General features: G+C 42.0%; 1 protein-coding gene across 4 annotated transcripts in view; it reads right to left on the bottom strand.

Moving 5' to 3' along the window:
- FNDC3B (fibronectin type III domain containing 3B) overlaps positions 1 to 15575 on the bottom strand; it is a 188077-nt gene that overhangs the window by 45659 nt on the left and 126843 nt on the right. For all 4 annotated transcript variants that reach the window (XM_021548251.3, XM_085587356.1, XM_085587357.1 and 1 more), the window contains 6 exons: positions 14282 to 14341; positions 11382 to 11520; positions 11005 to 11058; positions 3253 to 3377; positions 765 to 939; positions 56 to 142 (listed from right to left, as the gene is read on the bottom strand). In XM_021548251.3, coding sequence (XP_021403926.1) covers positions 56 to 142; positions 765 to 939; positions 3253 to 3377; positions 11005 to 11058; positions 11382 to 11520; positions 14282 to 14341 — 640 coding nt within the window. The remainder of the gene's footprint in view (positions 1 to 55; positions 143 to 764; positions 940 to 3252; positions 3378 to 11004; positions 11059 to 11381; positions 11521 to 14281; positions 14342 to 15575) is intronic.

Raw genomic sequence — 15575 nt, forward strand, 5'->3', positions numbered from 1 at the left:
GAAAAAAACCCAAACCAGAAAGCACTACACAATAACAAGAGGAAAAAGACTTTACCCTGAATTTATACTGTGTGCTTCTTCTGAGATTCTTCACAGTACAGGCTTGCTCCTCTCCAGTGTACTTTGGGTGAAACACGCTATCCTAAAAAAATACAAAATCAAACAAATTCCAGCAAAAACTGAGGAGTCTGAAAAAGTGTTCCCTGTGTCTGTACCTACAACATGTTATAGCAAAGGGGCTTCATAGCCGAGTGCTTTTTTTAAAAAAGAACAAGAAAAACCAAACACATATATAACAATATTAATTATTATTACTACTACTGCTTTTAAACTGCAAGGCCGTAATACTTTTTTTTTAGAAGAAACACATTGCAGCTGCCCTGAGTAATGTAATTTTGCTGCAAAATAAGCACAAAACCAATCGTGGCTACAGAACTGGAAGTGACAGATGACAGAACACAAGCCCACCACGGAGCAGCCAGGAGGACATGGCAGACTGACCTAGCTGAGGACAAGCTGCCCTGTACCTCACAGAATCCTGTGTGGCTTTGCAAGTAATCAGAGATGACAGCAGAGATTTTTAGCTAAGGATTCCTAATTCTGCTGTGCAGCAGAGCAAATCACAGAGCTCCACCCTGCCAAGTACCCAGTACTCCTGGAAGGCCCTCCAAAGGAGCAGTCAGTCCATGCTGCTTCTCAGTGCTCCCCAACTAATAAATCAAAACTCAGTTAAGTCATGCACTTCATAGCAACACAGCACTTACATTATCTTCTTCCTGAATTTCCAGGGTGTAGGAAATCACTTCCTCTGGTGTGCATCCCTCTACTTTATTCCACTGCAATGAGATCCACGTCACACCAGCTCGGATGAGCCGTGGTGCAGAAGGGGTCTGAGGAATATTGCCTGCAGTGTAGCAAACCACCTCCTGGCTGTACCCACTGCTCAGAGACAAAGCAGAGAGAGAGGAATATTAAATACAGACAAACAAACCTCCAAATCCCTCCCAAACAATGAAACAAAGCAGAACAAAAACAAAAAAACAAAAACAAACAAACAAACAAAAAAAAAACAAACAAAAAAAAAACCCCAAAACAACAACAAAAAAGTCCAAAACCAAATGAAAAAAACAAAACAAAACAAAAACAAAACCCAAAAAACCCCAAGTCCACCACCACAAAAACACAAAGCTAAAGAAACCTAAACCCCAATGTACTTAGGGAAGTATTTCACATTTTCAAAGAGTTTGGACAAAGTTCAAATTGCTCAGGTGGAAAAGATGAACACCCAGTAAGGAAATGCCAGAACTAAGACTAGAAAAAAATGCAGGATGATGTGTCATAGTCATTTTTTACAGATCTCACCACAATAATAATAACTGGAAGAAAAATATCTGAATGCCTAAAAATATTAACTTGGTATTAACTGTGGAGGAAAATCTCATTTAACAAAAGGAAACTAAGGTATAGGAAAGAGAGCCTTAAGTGCTCAACTTTTGGATGTTGAACCTGAGATGTACAGAATACAAATTCTATAAACTCTGATCAAGCTCTCAAAGGAAGGTAGCATTCTGCAATTTTCAAACCTGTTTCCAAAGTACAAAGCATATTTTGTGCATTAAAGTCACACCATGAACTTAACACACAGAAAAAGCCAAATCTCCTTAATTCCAAATATTCCTTCTCAAAAATAACCTATTTGTTGAAATAGACTTGGATTTAAATAAAGCACCTATACCTAAAACCCAAACAAGACAAAAATCATCATACATGGTAAGTCCACAAGCATTACAACAAACCAAAACCATCTCATGACATGAAGTGTTAGATGACATTATCATGCTTTAATTTTGAGTGCTGTCTATAAAAATAAGGCATGTGTTGCTGGTCTTATCTTACAGATTAGCACAGAGCAGCTGACCATAAATAGTTTTTAGCTCACTCCTTCCTCAATAGCCTGAGGAGAGAGAAAAAATGGGAGAAAGATAACAAAAAAAAAAAAAAAAAAAAAAAAAAGGGGGGGGGTAGGAGTGTTGAAACATGCACTAAGATATTTTAAAAATCTGGAATCTGGCAAAGAAAAGAGATGCCAGAATTGGGAACTCTGCACAAACCCAATTCCCTTCCAGTTACACTCAGCAGGTCCAGCTCCCCCCCTCTCTCTACACTGAGTATTATTTCAATGGGGAGGGAATAAATCTTGCAAGAAGCTGGGAAAAGGGACTCTGTATGCACATGAGTGGTCTCAGTCCATGTCAGGGAAAACACAGGAGCATGAATAAAGAAGCTTTCTAAAGCTATAAATTACTGAGAGGCTTGTGTTTGGGAAGAGAGAACAATGCAGGAGTCTCCCTCCACAAAACACATTGTTATATACCACTGGTGTTTCTTTTGTGTCCTTGTAATAATGATTAGATCCTGTTTAGCTAAGGAGGACAATAAAGGAGTGCACAAGGGCACTGGATGTTTGCCTTCTTCACAGCTGAACATTTCCTGGGCTGCTCTGCTTGCCTGAGCACAGGAGCACACACTGCCCCAGCAGCACAATGTCCCTCTGGGCACACTCTGCCCCTCAGCTGCAGCACATTTCACCCCAGTGCTCGCCAGCAGCTCCCAGAGGACTGAACCAAGTCTGATTTCTCACCCATCTTCATGTGTGTGCATCAGTTTGTGTGCAAGGAAAAGCAGGAGCTAAACCCTATCTTTCAGTGCCTTGGATGTGCCTTCCCTCTCTCAGTCCTGCCTGTCCCTCCCTTCCTTCCCACCCCATCAGCCAGCCCTGCCAGTCCTGAAGAAGGAAGGGACTGTACTGCTGCAAAGAGACAGAAGGGCTTTGCTTTAAACCAGCAAAATAAATATATCAAGATTCCTTTCAAAATCTGTAACTCAGCTTCCCCTTGCTTGTTTTTCTTGGTTCACAGAGGTCCCTAGTGGGAATTTTACATAACAGATGTATTCTTTTCGTATTAGCAATAGACCACAAAACACTATTTAACACCTCAAAAGGAGCCTATATCTGCTCAGGCTGATCTCATCGTGCTGAAGGTGCACAGCAATTCCCTGGGAGGTGAAGGATATCACCAAGGAAAGCATGACTTACCTCGAAGCATTAACAACAGAGCAAATGCCACACATTTAACTCAGAAACCATGAAGAGAAAAGAAACAAAAACCGCCCTGAAGTCCCTCTTGATGTTAGCATTGATGGGTGAACTTTTCAAGTAGCACTTTTTCTCGAGTGCTCTGAGGAGCCCACCTGGTACCGATGTCGTTCTGGGCCGCCAGGCGGAAGGTGTAACCCAGAGCTGGGCACAGCTTGGTCAGCTTGCAATGCTTCTGGCTCCCAAAGTAGCATTCTCTGAAACCACTGTTCCTCTTTCCCTGGAAAGAGAGAAATCTGTAATGGGATGGCTGTGAAACAAAACCACGCTGGTTTCAGAATGAGCTCGTTTCATTAGTGATATCAGAATGAGATGTTTGCATAAAAAGCAAGCGCTGACAGCACTGCTGTGCTCTGAAAATCACACAGAGCCTGCCTGCTGTCGGATCCCTTCTCTTCTCACCTTCTTGCAGTTGTGAGATGCATCTACAGCTGCAGCTTGAAATGCAATTTATCCCACTCACGACCAAAAAAGCGGGAAAATTATGAATGAAGTGAATCTCTGAATCTCCTCGGTCGCAGAAGCAAGGGAAAGGTGCAGCCAGCACTTTGCAAGCTCAGTCCTCCAGCTGAGCATCCCTCGCTGGGATTGTCTCAGCAATTCCCTATCCCACAAGAGGGCTCTCGCTCCCCACGGTCCAGCAGCCCAGGGAAGCTGCCTGGGACCTTCCCCTGCTCTCCGGGACAAAATTCCCTCATCCCAGAGGAACATCCAGCGTGCCGGGCTCTGCACCCACCCCACTGCCCAGATTGCACAGGGCATGTCACCAGTGAACATCATTTTTGGAGAAGTTTGGAACTTTGTTAAGGAAGTCGTTTGCCAGAGGGATGTTTTTTGGGAGCTTCACATCACTGTGAGACACTTCTCCAGCTCCCAGATGCTTCCTCAGGTACTGGTCTGTACCTCAGCACCGCTGAGCACACTGACACTCTCCCTGGCCCCACCACATTTAAAACAAAACCAAACCCGTATCAATGCTGCCCAGCTTGGTACACCCTGGGGCAGAAATAAAGCTGAGCTGTCTGCAGGACAGAGACCCTAAAGTAGCAGGGAATATCTGGACTCATTTTAGGCCCCACATGGAAAACAGGCAGTTTGAAATCTTTCAGAAGGGGCATAGACTGCTCACCTCCTCATAAATGATATCTACTAGAACAGCTGAAAGGAGTATTTCAATTATTGAAAGTATTTCGATACTCAAATACATATGTATTTTAATAAATATATTATAATAAATATAATGTAATAAATATATTATTGAAAGTATTTCAATACTCAAATACAAAATTACTGGACAATTACATTATGAAGTACCCAAAAGCCCACCAGAATGGAAGCCTGACAAAGCACATCCATGGGCTCCAGCATGTGCAGAAGACAGGGTTATGCCCATCTCTGCAACTTCTTCTGACTGAAAAGCCATTTACTAGTTTTGGCACTCGTCTGTACCATTTTTAATTTTGCACCATTTTTAATTTTGTACTATTTACAAGGACATTCCCACTCCAGGCCAACAGCCTCACCTGCTGTGCCTCCTTGAGCTCACTCTGCCCTCCCACACACTGCTCCTCCTCCATGCTCACAACATCACCACTAAAGATCTCAAAAGTGCCTGAGTGGGACATGCATTTTTCACTGGCTCATTTCTCCAGCCCCTGCCAATTTCTAACTCTTCTCCCTCAGACTGTGACACAGAAGGAAAAACTCCCTGAAACGTTTGCAGTGAGTCCCCAGAATGTGTTTATCAGGCTAGAAACAACCACACAGATTTCCAGCACAGCACAACAGTGTGGAGGCACTGAAGGGATGTTTAGCACACTGGCAAACAGCCAGAACTTTTATTTATACAGTTCTAGAACACTTGTTCTAGAACTCCTTTACACACAATCCCCTTCAGCTTCACCCACTGCTCCAGCAAAGGTAAATTAAGGAGGTAAATTAAGAAATTGGAAAAGAAGCACGAAACCCAAAGCAAAAACATTTTGTACATGAAGATCTTTTCAGATCTAAAATCCCTAGCCATAGAATGCTATGACAGAATTCCTAGTTACAGAGTTCTATGATAGAATTTATTCAGGATAAAAGTAACAGGTGGGCATACTTCTCAGCTAAGCATTAATATATCTAAAATGCAGACTATACAAAACCTAATTAGAAATCTTATGTTTCAGTGAAATATCCATTCATCGGTTCAGCACTACTAAAAATAGATTTTTCCCCTATGCAAACTCTCTTTTACAGGTTGAGTTGCCTTAAATTATTTTTTCCTCCATGACTTCACTGCTTATAAATAATTGAAAGCATTTAATTTATTTTGGATTTCTGTTTAAGAATGCCTTTTTAAGAATAATTTTCCTATGCTTTTTTTCCAAGAGAACAAAGTGACCAATTGCTAAGCATATGGTCAATAAAACAATGCTGGCTAAAAAGCAAAATCATGGAAAATCTCACCTGTACCACAATGCCTGAACTGAGAGCAATGGGCCAAGCAAACTTTCATTTGTCAGCCTGATTGGTTAAAACCTTGCTGAGATGGCCAAACATTTATGGTATCCTTAACTTTATAACAGTACAAACCCTGATATTGTATATATTTCTTTTCCAAAACTGGTATTGTACATTCCCCAGACTCAGTCAGAGACCAACTGGTATTTAGATTACTCAGACTGGCTGGTATTTTGGATTCTATTGGCACTAATTGGAGAGGCTGGCCGATATTTCTAATTATCCTGGCATTAATAGCCTGGAAATAGCCTCTCCGCTCCTTCTCTCCCAAGATTTATGAAAGCACTAATGCTGGCATAATTATAGACAGGAACAACTGGCAGGCTGGTACTGGCTGCCACCCAAGAGTCTTACAGCTTTCCCAGAATCCTTCTCCTATTCTTTGTACACTCCATGTTTTTAATCCTTCAAATAACGTTTCGTAAATTGCTTAAAATACACGGTATAATTTCTGCAAGGATTTGTAATCCCCAGATTTCAGAGGGAGGGTGCTGTCAGACTTCCCCAGCCTGGGGAAGTCTTCTCCTGCCTTCTCCAGCCTGGGTTCCCTCTTCTTGTCCAGGACAGCCCACCCTGTGCTGGACCATCAGCAGCCTGTCTGAGGAACCAAGGACAATCCACAAATCCACTCTGCCTTGCACAATGCTCCAACACAGTGTTTAAACACAATTAAGAGCTCTGCCTGCCATTCCAGCAATATTTCAAGCTGCACACTCACTCAACACAGGGTGCTTGATTTTCTTTGGAGAGTGTATTTACTGAAGAAGGGATTTGAAATGGGTTTTGCTGAGTGAGGTCCCTGCAGCAGACCCAGTAAATAAAGGCAGGAGGAGGAAGGGGCCACTGCAGGTCCAGCAGGGCAGGAATGGAGCAGAGTCCTGCTCACAACTGAAGCAATGCTCAGCACCACATCTGTGACCAGGATGCAGGACTGACATCTGCTGTGGCCACACCAGCACTGGCTTCTGGGTTTGGGTCGTGCTGGCAATAAAAAGGAACAGACTGAAATTCAATCTGACACAGAGCTGCGGAGCAAACTGTCAACAATTAGTGCAACACACCCTCAGATCTCTGCAAAGCATTTTCTGTGCCAGTTATGCAAGTAACTGGATTGTCTCTACACACAAACACACAGAAGGCAGAAAAGGACCTACAAAACATCCCTAAATTATACACAAACCCCAATTTTATGCAAGGCTCTCCTCCTGCATGTCTCACTAGAGTGGCACAGCCACAGAACAAACTTGGGAGGGCAGGTAAGTGAACAAACACAAACATGGAGAGCCCTGTACCCAACTCTGGTGGATCAGCACTGAGATGCCTGGCTCAGATTATCAGCTGGTATAAACAAGCACACCTCTGCTACTTCGAGGAGCTTAAAACTTTGTGTCAGAACAAAATTATCCCCACTTATCTCTATGTAAACTTCATTATTAGCTATCCATCATCAAATCATTAAATAGTGTGGTATTGTATCAGTCTCCTTCTTTCTCAAATTAAAATGAGCTGCTTACTGGGTAAGAATTAAAGCTGTTTTGAGCTCTACACAGGGACACACACTGCATGAGAGGGATGTCCTTGTCTCTGGCTCAAGAACATTCCTGCCCTTTCCCATCCAGATGAACAGGATACTCTGGCTATCCATATACTCAAGAGAAACATTTATTTACTACCACTTAATCACACAACAAGCATTTCACATCTAATTAGCAACAAAGGCCTGGTTCTTACAGCAGTGCCAGCAGCATTTTTCAGTGCAGTTACAGTTTACTGATTTTGAAGAATGCTGGCATCAGGAAAATCATCACCTCCTTTACAGTCATGTTTTCTGTTTGGTATATTTTTAATGCTATTTTTTCCCCAATTAGCTTTTTGCTTACCATGAATAATCAATCCTGGCACCAAGTCATCAATTGATTAGTTCAGGTTTTTAAATTCAAAGTTCATAGCAAAAGAGCCAGAAGGTGAAGTTTTCCTTAATTACTAATTTTAACTAATTTTATTGCCAGACAACTAATGCACCTGTGGTGCAAGCATGTTCCAATTCCAATGAAATCCAGAATACCTGAGACAGAGGCTGATCCTTACTTCTTCAGAGCCAGTGGAAATTTTCCTAGGGTACATGCAGTGTATCTGAGTGACAATTTGCCGAACTTATCTTTTACTCTCCTATTAAAGAATTAAGTGTCCTTCATAGTTCTTCAGGCATTTTAAGAGGTAACAGTTTATTAGCAAGGTATGACACCCTAATTCAAAGACTTGGACCAGTAAGGGGAAAGCATTTGTGTTTCCTGACTAAGCATGTAGGTAGCACCAGTCACATTACAAACCATTTAATCCAAACTGGGATAGAAAAATGTAGGGTAACTGGAACAGTTTTATGTACTAACAACCTTTCAGAGTCTGCAGGTCAGGAAAAACCCCAAACCTCAGAAGTAAACCGAAGCAGCAGCTGGGTAGGACGGCACAGTAACATATTAAACAGTATAACCCTCTAGAGTTTCCAACCTCACCTAATGCTGGGGCTGTAAACACAGCACTTCAGCTGCAGCTTTACAGCCACAATTCATTTTCTGCACACACAGGTGATGCCACCTACACTCCTGGAGGCACTGTGGATGCTACAAACTCCTCCTCTACCCCATAAAAACAGGAGGAACCAGGTGAGATACTGCTGAGCACCTGACACACTCTGGGCTGTCCTGCAGACAGACAGACAGACAGACATCTGTGACCTCCCCGCCAGGAGCACAAAGGGGCTGCAGGAGCCCCTCCCTTGCAGGGGTAACTCTGCTTGAGCTTGAGCTGGAGGAACACACTGGTGTGACTGGGACACAACTGGCAGTGTCTGCCTGGATGCTTCCACCACTCTCCCCACCTCCCATGGCTGATGCCAGCTTTGCTTCCAGAGTCTTGTGCAGCCTTTGCACAAGAACCTTCCAGGACCTGTGTGCTATGAGTGTGTCAAGGGCTTTCCACATCATTCTTTCCTAGGAAGGGACTCAACTTCCTAAGCAGGTTGCCACTTCAGGGTGTTTTTCCACCTTTATCATCTGACAGATTTCTTGCTCTCTGCTCTTGCAAAGCCCTCTCTGCTTTGCAGCCACGATTTAATTTCCTTCTGATCGCTGATTTTCCCATGTTTATATTTTACCCTGTGCCTCACAGCTAATGAATGCTGCTCTAGCTGAGATCTGGCAGTGTGCTCTCTGCTGCCTGGCAAGCCCTCTCCTGTGCCTTGCTGTATGTATTCCTTGATTTCTCCAGGACACAGTGTGGCCTTGTGGAAAAGGCAGTGCTTTTGCTTATGGGGAGTTTACAGAACCAAGCTCGAGGCTGCAGGGCACTGCAAGTGAATTCTCTTTTGTACCTGGGTGCCAGAATTCCAGGAGCTGAAAGCACTTCACCTCAGAGGCAGAGCCTGCCATGGCACAAGGAGAAGAGAGTGCAGCATCCTGCCAGCCCAGCACTGCATCTGAGGAGGCTCCTGCAAACCCAGGCACAGCCAGCCTGCATCTTCAGATCTTTCCTTTCACAAGCTTTAATAGCAGGCTTTAATTTCAGTGGCCTAAAGTTGCATTTCTGTCTCTTATCAGACAGATAAGAGACAGAAATCTCTCTCTAAAAAATTTTTAGAGAAGCTACACCTTTGGCATTAACTGTCTCAGAACCTGACACCTACATTTCAGCCAGGAGTACTGTCAAACCATTGGAGATGCACCAAATTAATTTGTGCAGGGCCATTATTCTTTCATCCGTGCTGGCTAGCTATCCATTATAATCTCAGATTTCAGTGCTGTTACTGAGAAAACAAGGTAATTAAAACAGGTAGACTAAAAGAATCTGGATGCCTTAATTTTTTCCCATTGGTAGCTGAACCACCCTAAACCAAACTGCTTTTGCTCTGTGAAAAATGGGTGTCATTACCACTCTTTCTGAAGATAAAACGAGTTTGAAGGACAGCAGGATTTTAGAATTGCCCTATATACAACCAACAGTATGCCTGTGCTCCATGTAGTCAAAATTAGCATTACAGTATTTGCACTGTATTAATTATCTGTTGATGGTCATTCTTCTGACAGGATCTTCTGTTCCTTCCCTTTCCTTTGCAGGCTGGAATCATCCATGTTTCCACTGCTCTGTTCTGCTCAGTTCCTTCAGCTCCAAGTTACTGGAAGCTTTGGAAGAAATCACAAGTGCACAATCAAGGTGTCATGGGTCTAACAGGATCATCCTGGCCCATCCTTTTGGAGAAATATCTCTAACTCCTTCCCCAGACTTCACACTCCACTTTTCCCCTTCTTCAGTGACAGCCTTTGGCTTTCCACTATGTGCAGAGGGACAGCAAGTCATTCCGAAGTTATTGCTCAACTTTAGTTCAGGTTCTGAGGGTTTCTCTTCATGCAGACCCACCAGCTGTGACAGTGCACACAACAAATGTTTGCACAGTGAGAGGTTCCAAACACCCAACATGTAGCAGAAATGTGTTACTAATGCCATGGTGAGAAACTATTCATAACAGATTACTCCCTTTAGAATATTTTTAGACTAGAAAAGACCTCAAGAGATGTTTCTCAGACTTTACAACCAAACACCCTTTCACACCCTTCATTTCCCAACTCATGACTTTTATTTACATGTTGTCCAAGCCCTTTCTTGTCACCCAGTATTTATTCTTTTCCTTCAGAGATAATACTCCCTGACTCATGCTTTCTGCAGAAATATGACTTGCAGAAAGGAAAGGGGGCAGAAGTTAGGGGACAGAGGGAGGACTCACAAGAACACACCCCCAACAAATCCTGCACATCATCTGTCAGGGCACTCTCCCAGCAGCCCAGTGCTCACTAACCACAGAAGATATTCAGAAGAAAACTTATTTCCTTTTGTGTCTGGAAGGGGGCTAATTGCCACTACACAAAGGACACTTATTTTGGCCCTGAGTACATTCTCTGTGGACAGTTCTACAGGATCATGACTAAGGCAGGAAAAAGTTTATTCTGCACTCAGCAGTGGAAGAAAGAGATCATGAACAGAACTGTAAGATACATCACAAGTAATTAAATAGTAAGTAATGCTAATTAACAAATAAATTACACCAAATGAGTGATAAATGGTTTCAAGAGTACAGAAATGGAACACTGTCTCTATATAAAATAGACTGAATGGAAAGTTTTCCCCCCACTGCCTCTTTCACCTTTCCAACTCTTTACCTAATGCCATCAGGATTTCATTTTCCCATTTCTACTTTCTCCTGTATTTAATTACTTTTCTTTACTCAGCAAATCCTTGTAAAGTCTGACTGCCATTTATTTGTGTATTTATTTCAACTAGTTACTACTTACCTCATCCCACTCCAGAAGGTAGCTGGTGATTTTTGAACCATTATCAATGGGTGCCTATGAACAAAAATAAACAAAAGGTGATTTGGGGAGTAAGAGAAAATGGCTTCACCTCCCCCAGGCAAATGACTACAGTTTCAAGTGAAACCAAAGCTTTGCACATGGCTTGGCAACCTCTTAACGAATGCCGGGAAGAAGCTGGACAAAATGAAACACACACATTTAGAAGTCAAGTCGGTGCACAGGAAGGGATTTGTCAGAGTAGAGCAAGTTCAAGTCCCTTACTGCAAAATGACTGTTTCAACTTTCAATTATTTCCAACATTTATGCTCACTGCCAGTACTTTTTCCCTGCTTTTGCCCAAACCAAGTGTTACCTACCTTCCACTGTAAGGTTAAGGAGCTTTTGGTCCTGTGCGAGGCTTTGGGTGGGAAGGGACTCTCTGGGGCTGAGCTGTGAGTGGTGAAGCTGACTGGCTCTGAGCAGGATCCTTTGACTGAGTTGTATGTTGCATATACCCTGGAACAGCATTGAAATGGGTTAGAAATGTGCTGACACTTACAGGGGCACTGCCTTGGCCATGGTGTTTGACCACCAAAGCATCCACTCATGACAGGCTTATCACAGTCCAGTGGCTATCCTAACTTCACTTACACAAGAATGCAAAAAAAACTACAGCAGAAGAGGAACACTGTTTTGTGCAAATATTCCCACAGACCACTGAGTTATCTCCATTATCTTTTCTTTCCACCAATATTTCCTTGCCTATTTCCAGGCCTCCACACACTGTGGAAAAATCCTCCTTGAAATACAACAGAAAAAAAGGTATAAACTTTAATGCCTGGTTTACACTTGATCCACAGGTACCATGTTGAGTGCAGGTATCTGCTGGTCTCCCTCCATGGGTACAATCTTCTCCTACATAACTCAGGTATCAGCATTTACTGGGCCTCCATGGACTAGAACTAACACAGGCCAGCAATACTGCTGTGATTAACTAAAAATCTTCAAAGCAAATTTGATTTCAGGCAAATCCTCTATATGTCAGCATAGAACATGCAATAACAAATAATATGGGAAAGCAAATGGGATATAGTTGAGCACTTCCTCACGAATTTTCTCCGAAAAAGTAATGATGTTATTTTTCCCCTTCACGTTTTCCATGCAGAAAAAGAAAGTGCAAATTGGGAGTCTTCTACTCAAATAAAAGTTCAGGCCATGACCAGACAATGACCTCTGAGTTGGCTGTAGCTATTGTGTGCTTGAATGCAGAGCTAAAGAAAGGGCAATTTCTAAATTTGTTTTCAGTAGATAAGAGTAATTCATGCACAATGGCCACCTACGTAGAATCAAACCTTCTGGGGGAGGTAGATGAGATCTGGTGCTGCTTTACACATCACCTGTTAGCAGGCAGGAGCAAAAGGAAATGCAATTAATTAATTGAGTCTGCATCTGGCAAGTGGCACATGTATGTGCTGGAAACGAGTGTGGCTTTGCACCCAACACACCCCACAGGGGAAATAAAACCGTGTGAAAAGCAGCTCAAGGGGCATCTCCTGCAAGCCACCAAAACCCTGAGCACAGCCAGCTCCGAGGGCACCACAACAACACTCCTGAAGGGAAGCAGGGGGTGGCTCACAGCAAACCAGGTTGTTCCAGGTTGTTCCAGGTTGTCCCAGGGCCCAGCAGAGCAGCAAGGAGCACAAACTCCTTGTCCAGCAGAGACAAAGCCCTGAGAGATCCTGCCAAGGTCAAGGAGACCCAAGGCGATCTGCCCAGTAACTGCTGGCCCCATAAATTTCTTTACTCAACAGATTTATTTCTTCACGGTCATTACTACATAATGTAGTTTCAGTGAAGGAAAAAGAATTTAAAAACCTGTGGTGGAAAGCAAACAGCCACTGTTTCAGTGACAGCTTGCTCCACTACAAACAGTACTTTGCTGACTTTTGTATTCAGTCACTCCTCTTTAAACAGAAGTTATTGTTAACTTCTCACAAACAACCTGTACTTTGGCAAACCTGCAAGAAGGTGAAGGTTTGGAGGTAGAGAGGAAGAAGTCAGCCAGGACCCAGGGCAAATACCCACAAAACCCCTAAAAATGACTGAGACCTCAGCCCAGCTGTGCATGGTGACCTCTCTGGTGTCTGAATTTGTCTTTAAAGAGATGTTCAATGCCCAGAAGGAAGCTCAATAGTGTTTTACAACCTTCTCCTTGTTACCATCCCTTTGCTGCTAAGGACAAGACTCCTGCCCCACATGGGAGCTGTATCTTTTACTCATTTATGAAAAGTTCCTTCTCATCTTGTGCTTCTACTCAAAAAGTTCATTTTAGGGCTCCACTAGAAACAATCCTTAACAATAAAAAGAATCTACACTAGCAGAGCTAGATGGATACATTTTGATGTTGGATTCTTTTTTTTTTTTTTTTTTTTTTTTTTTTTTTTTTTTAGAGTTTAGAAGCAAGGTGTTTGCTCTTTAAAGTTTTACACACAGGAGCAACCTTGATGTGAAACAGTGTGCCTAGCCCTTGTCTGGAAAAACAGAAGGGAACAATAGACAAGAGTGAAAGGATTTTTTTTTTTAAAGGATATTGAGGGTAAGTGAACAGGATGTAAATTCAAAGCCTTGGGTCATAAATAAAGTCTTTAAAAAAAAGCAACATGAGCAGGTAACCAGTGTTAAAGCCATCAGAGAACAAAACTAGAATGTGTTAATAGTTAATAAATGTGCAAAACACACTTTCAGAATCAAAGAGAAATATGTTATGAAAATATCAACTCAGCTCAGTGTGAATCAGTTTTTCCTTGGAATAAATACTGAAGTGACTATGTATCATTATGGATCTGTATTCAGCAGCTTTACATCCCCCTAAGAGTAGCCTACTCATGAAAAAATCGTGGAGTACTTCCAGTGTTCATGTTACAGGAACTGAAGAAACACCAGCTGCTTGAGTCAGATTTTTACATGACCTCAGATATCCTACTTTCATATATAAGCACTTCCAGGCCTGTTATCCATACAGAAGTACAAATCATAAACTTCTTTTTGCCACTTACAGCAATGACAACTACACAACAAAAGAGACTGTTCAAAAAGTACTCTCATAGTCCAAGATAAAATCTATGATAAAATCTTTAGAAATCCCTGAAAAACACAACTACAGAGGTCACCATGAAATTCTTGAGGTACACTGTATATTTACTTCAACATCTTTCACATTTATTTTCATGTAATTGAAGAGTTTATATTTAAGTGACATTCAAACATGCTAACTCACCTGACGTGATAATCTGTTGCTGGCCTAAGGTCTTTCAGGTGATATTCTAATTCTTCTCCACTGTAGGAAAGAAATCCAAACCAAACCAATCAATAAATTATGAAAAGCAATATCCCACTTAGCACAGCTAGTGATTTTCCAGTGATATAATTTGAAAGAAGAAAAATAATCCCTCCGAAGAGAAACAGTAGCAAGCCATATACCAACAATTTGTCAACACACTTCACATTCCTTGAAAACTTCATAAAGCTCCTTATGCACAGAAGAAAAGAATTTATCACACCAATTTATTCAATAAACTAAATACATGGGGTCATTTCAATGCTATCTTATATTCTGCTGATATTTGTATAAAGCTCATTGTGGTTTTCAACCCTCACAGAGCCGAAAAGAGCGAAACCCAAACATTATTGTTGTAGTTTCTGCATATTCCCTATTCAAAATATTTGATACAAAGTGACCTGTTGAACTTCAGCGGAAGAAAACAGAGTTTCTTGCACAACTGCTTCACTTATTGCTCTCTCCTGCAGAACCACACTCCCTCTGAGTACCACAGCAAGGAGACATTTAATTAACACCCAAACAGCTGGACCCAGCTCTCCTTCAATACCAAGAAAACTTAAAGTGGTTTAGACATTTTAAGAAATAACCAGCATACAATCTATTAATTTCAAAAGCCCAACATAATTTCAATAGCCCAACATAGTTAGGGCTATTCTTTTTCCTTCTGGCTTGTTTGCTGGTAAATGAACACTGGGCTCAGTCATGTGTTGCCAAATGTGTGAAGATTAACGTACAGGTCAGTGCTTAATAAGTAATAACCCTCCCATGTAAAAGCTTGGCTTATTCATGATTTTATTAAAATATGGGAAACAAGAAAGCTCTCAATTTAGCATAAAGAAATTTTTTATAGCTAGCTGGACAAATACAGGGAGATGTCTCAAAATCAATAGAAGAAAATCCACCAGAAAGCACACGCCTGCTGAGTCGCCAGAAATCCACCAGCAAGACTTCTATTTTTTATTTCATATCATACGATGCTGTGCAAATCCAGTTTTTCCCCTCTGAAATGAGTGCACCTCCTTCCAAAGACAATGTATTCAACATATTGCAGACTCTCTTTTGCCTATAGTAATATCAATTACTGCTGCTCCTGATGGAACATACCACATCAAGCTCAAGGCTGCACTCTGGCCAGCAGCAGGAGACACATCACCACCAGCAGCTTTAAAACAGATGCACAACATTTCATAACCAGGGGAAAATGTGCAGCCATCAAGCACAAGAAGTACTA

This window comes from Lonchura striata, chromosome 9, assembly GCF_050655825.1.
Source record: "Lonchura striata isolate lonStrDom1 chromosome 9, ASM5065582v1, whole genome shotgun sequence".
Classification (NCBI taxonomy): Eukaryota; Metazoa; Chordata; class Aves; order Passeriformes; family Estrildidae; genus Lonchura; species Lonchura striata.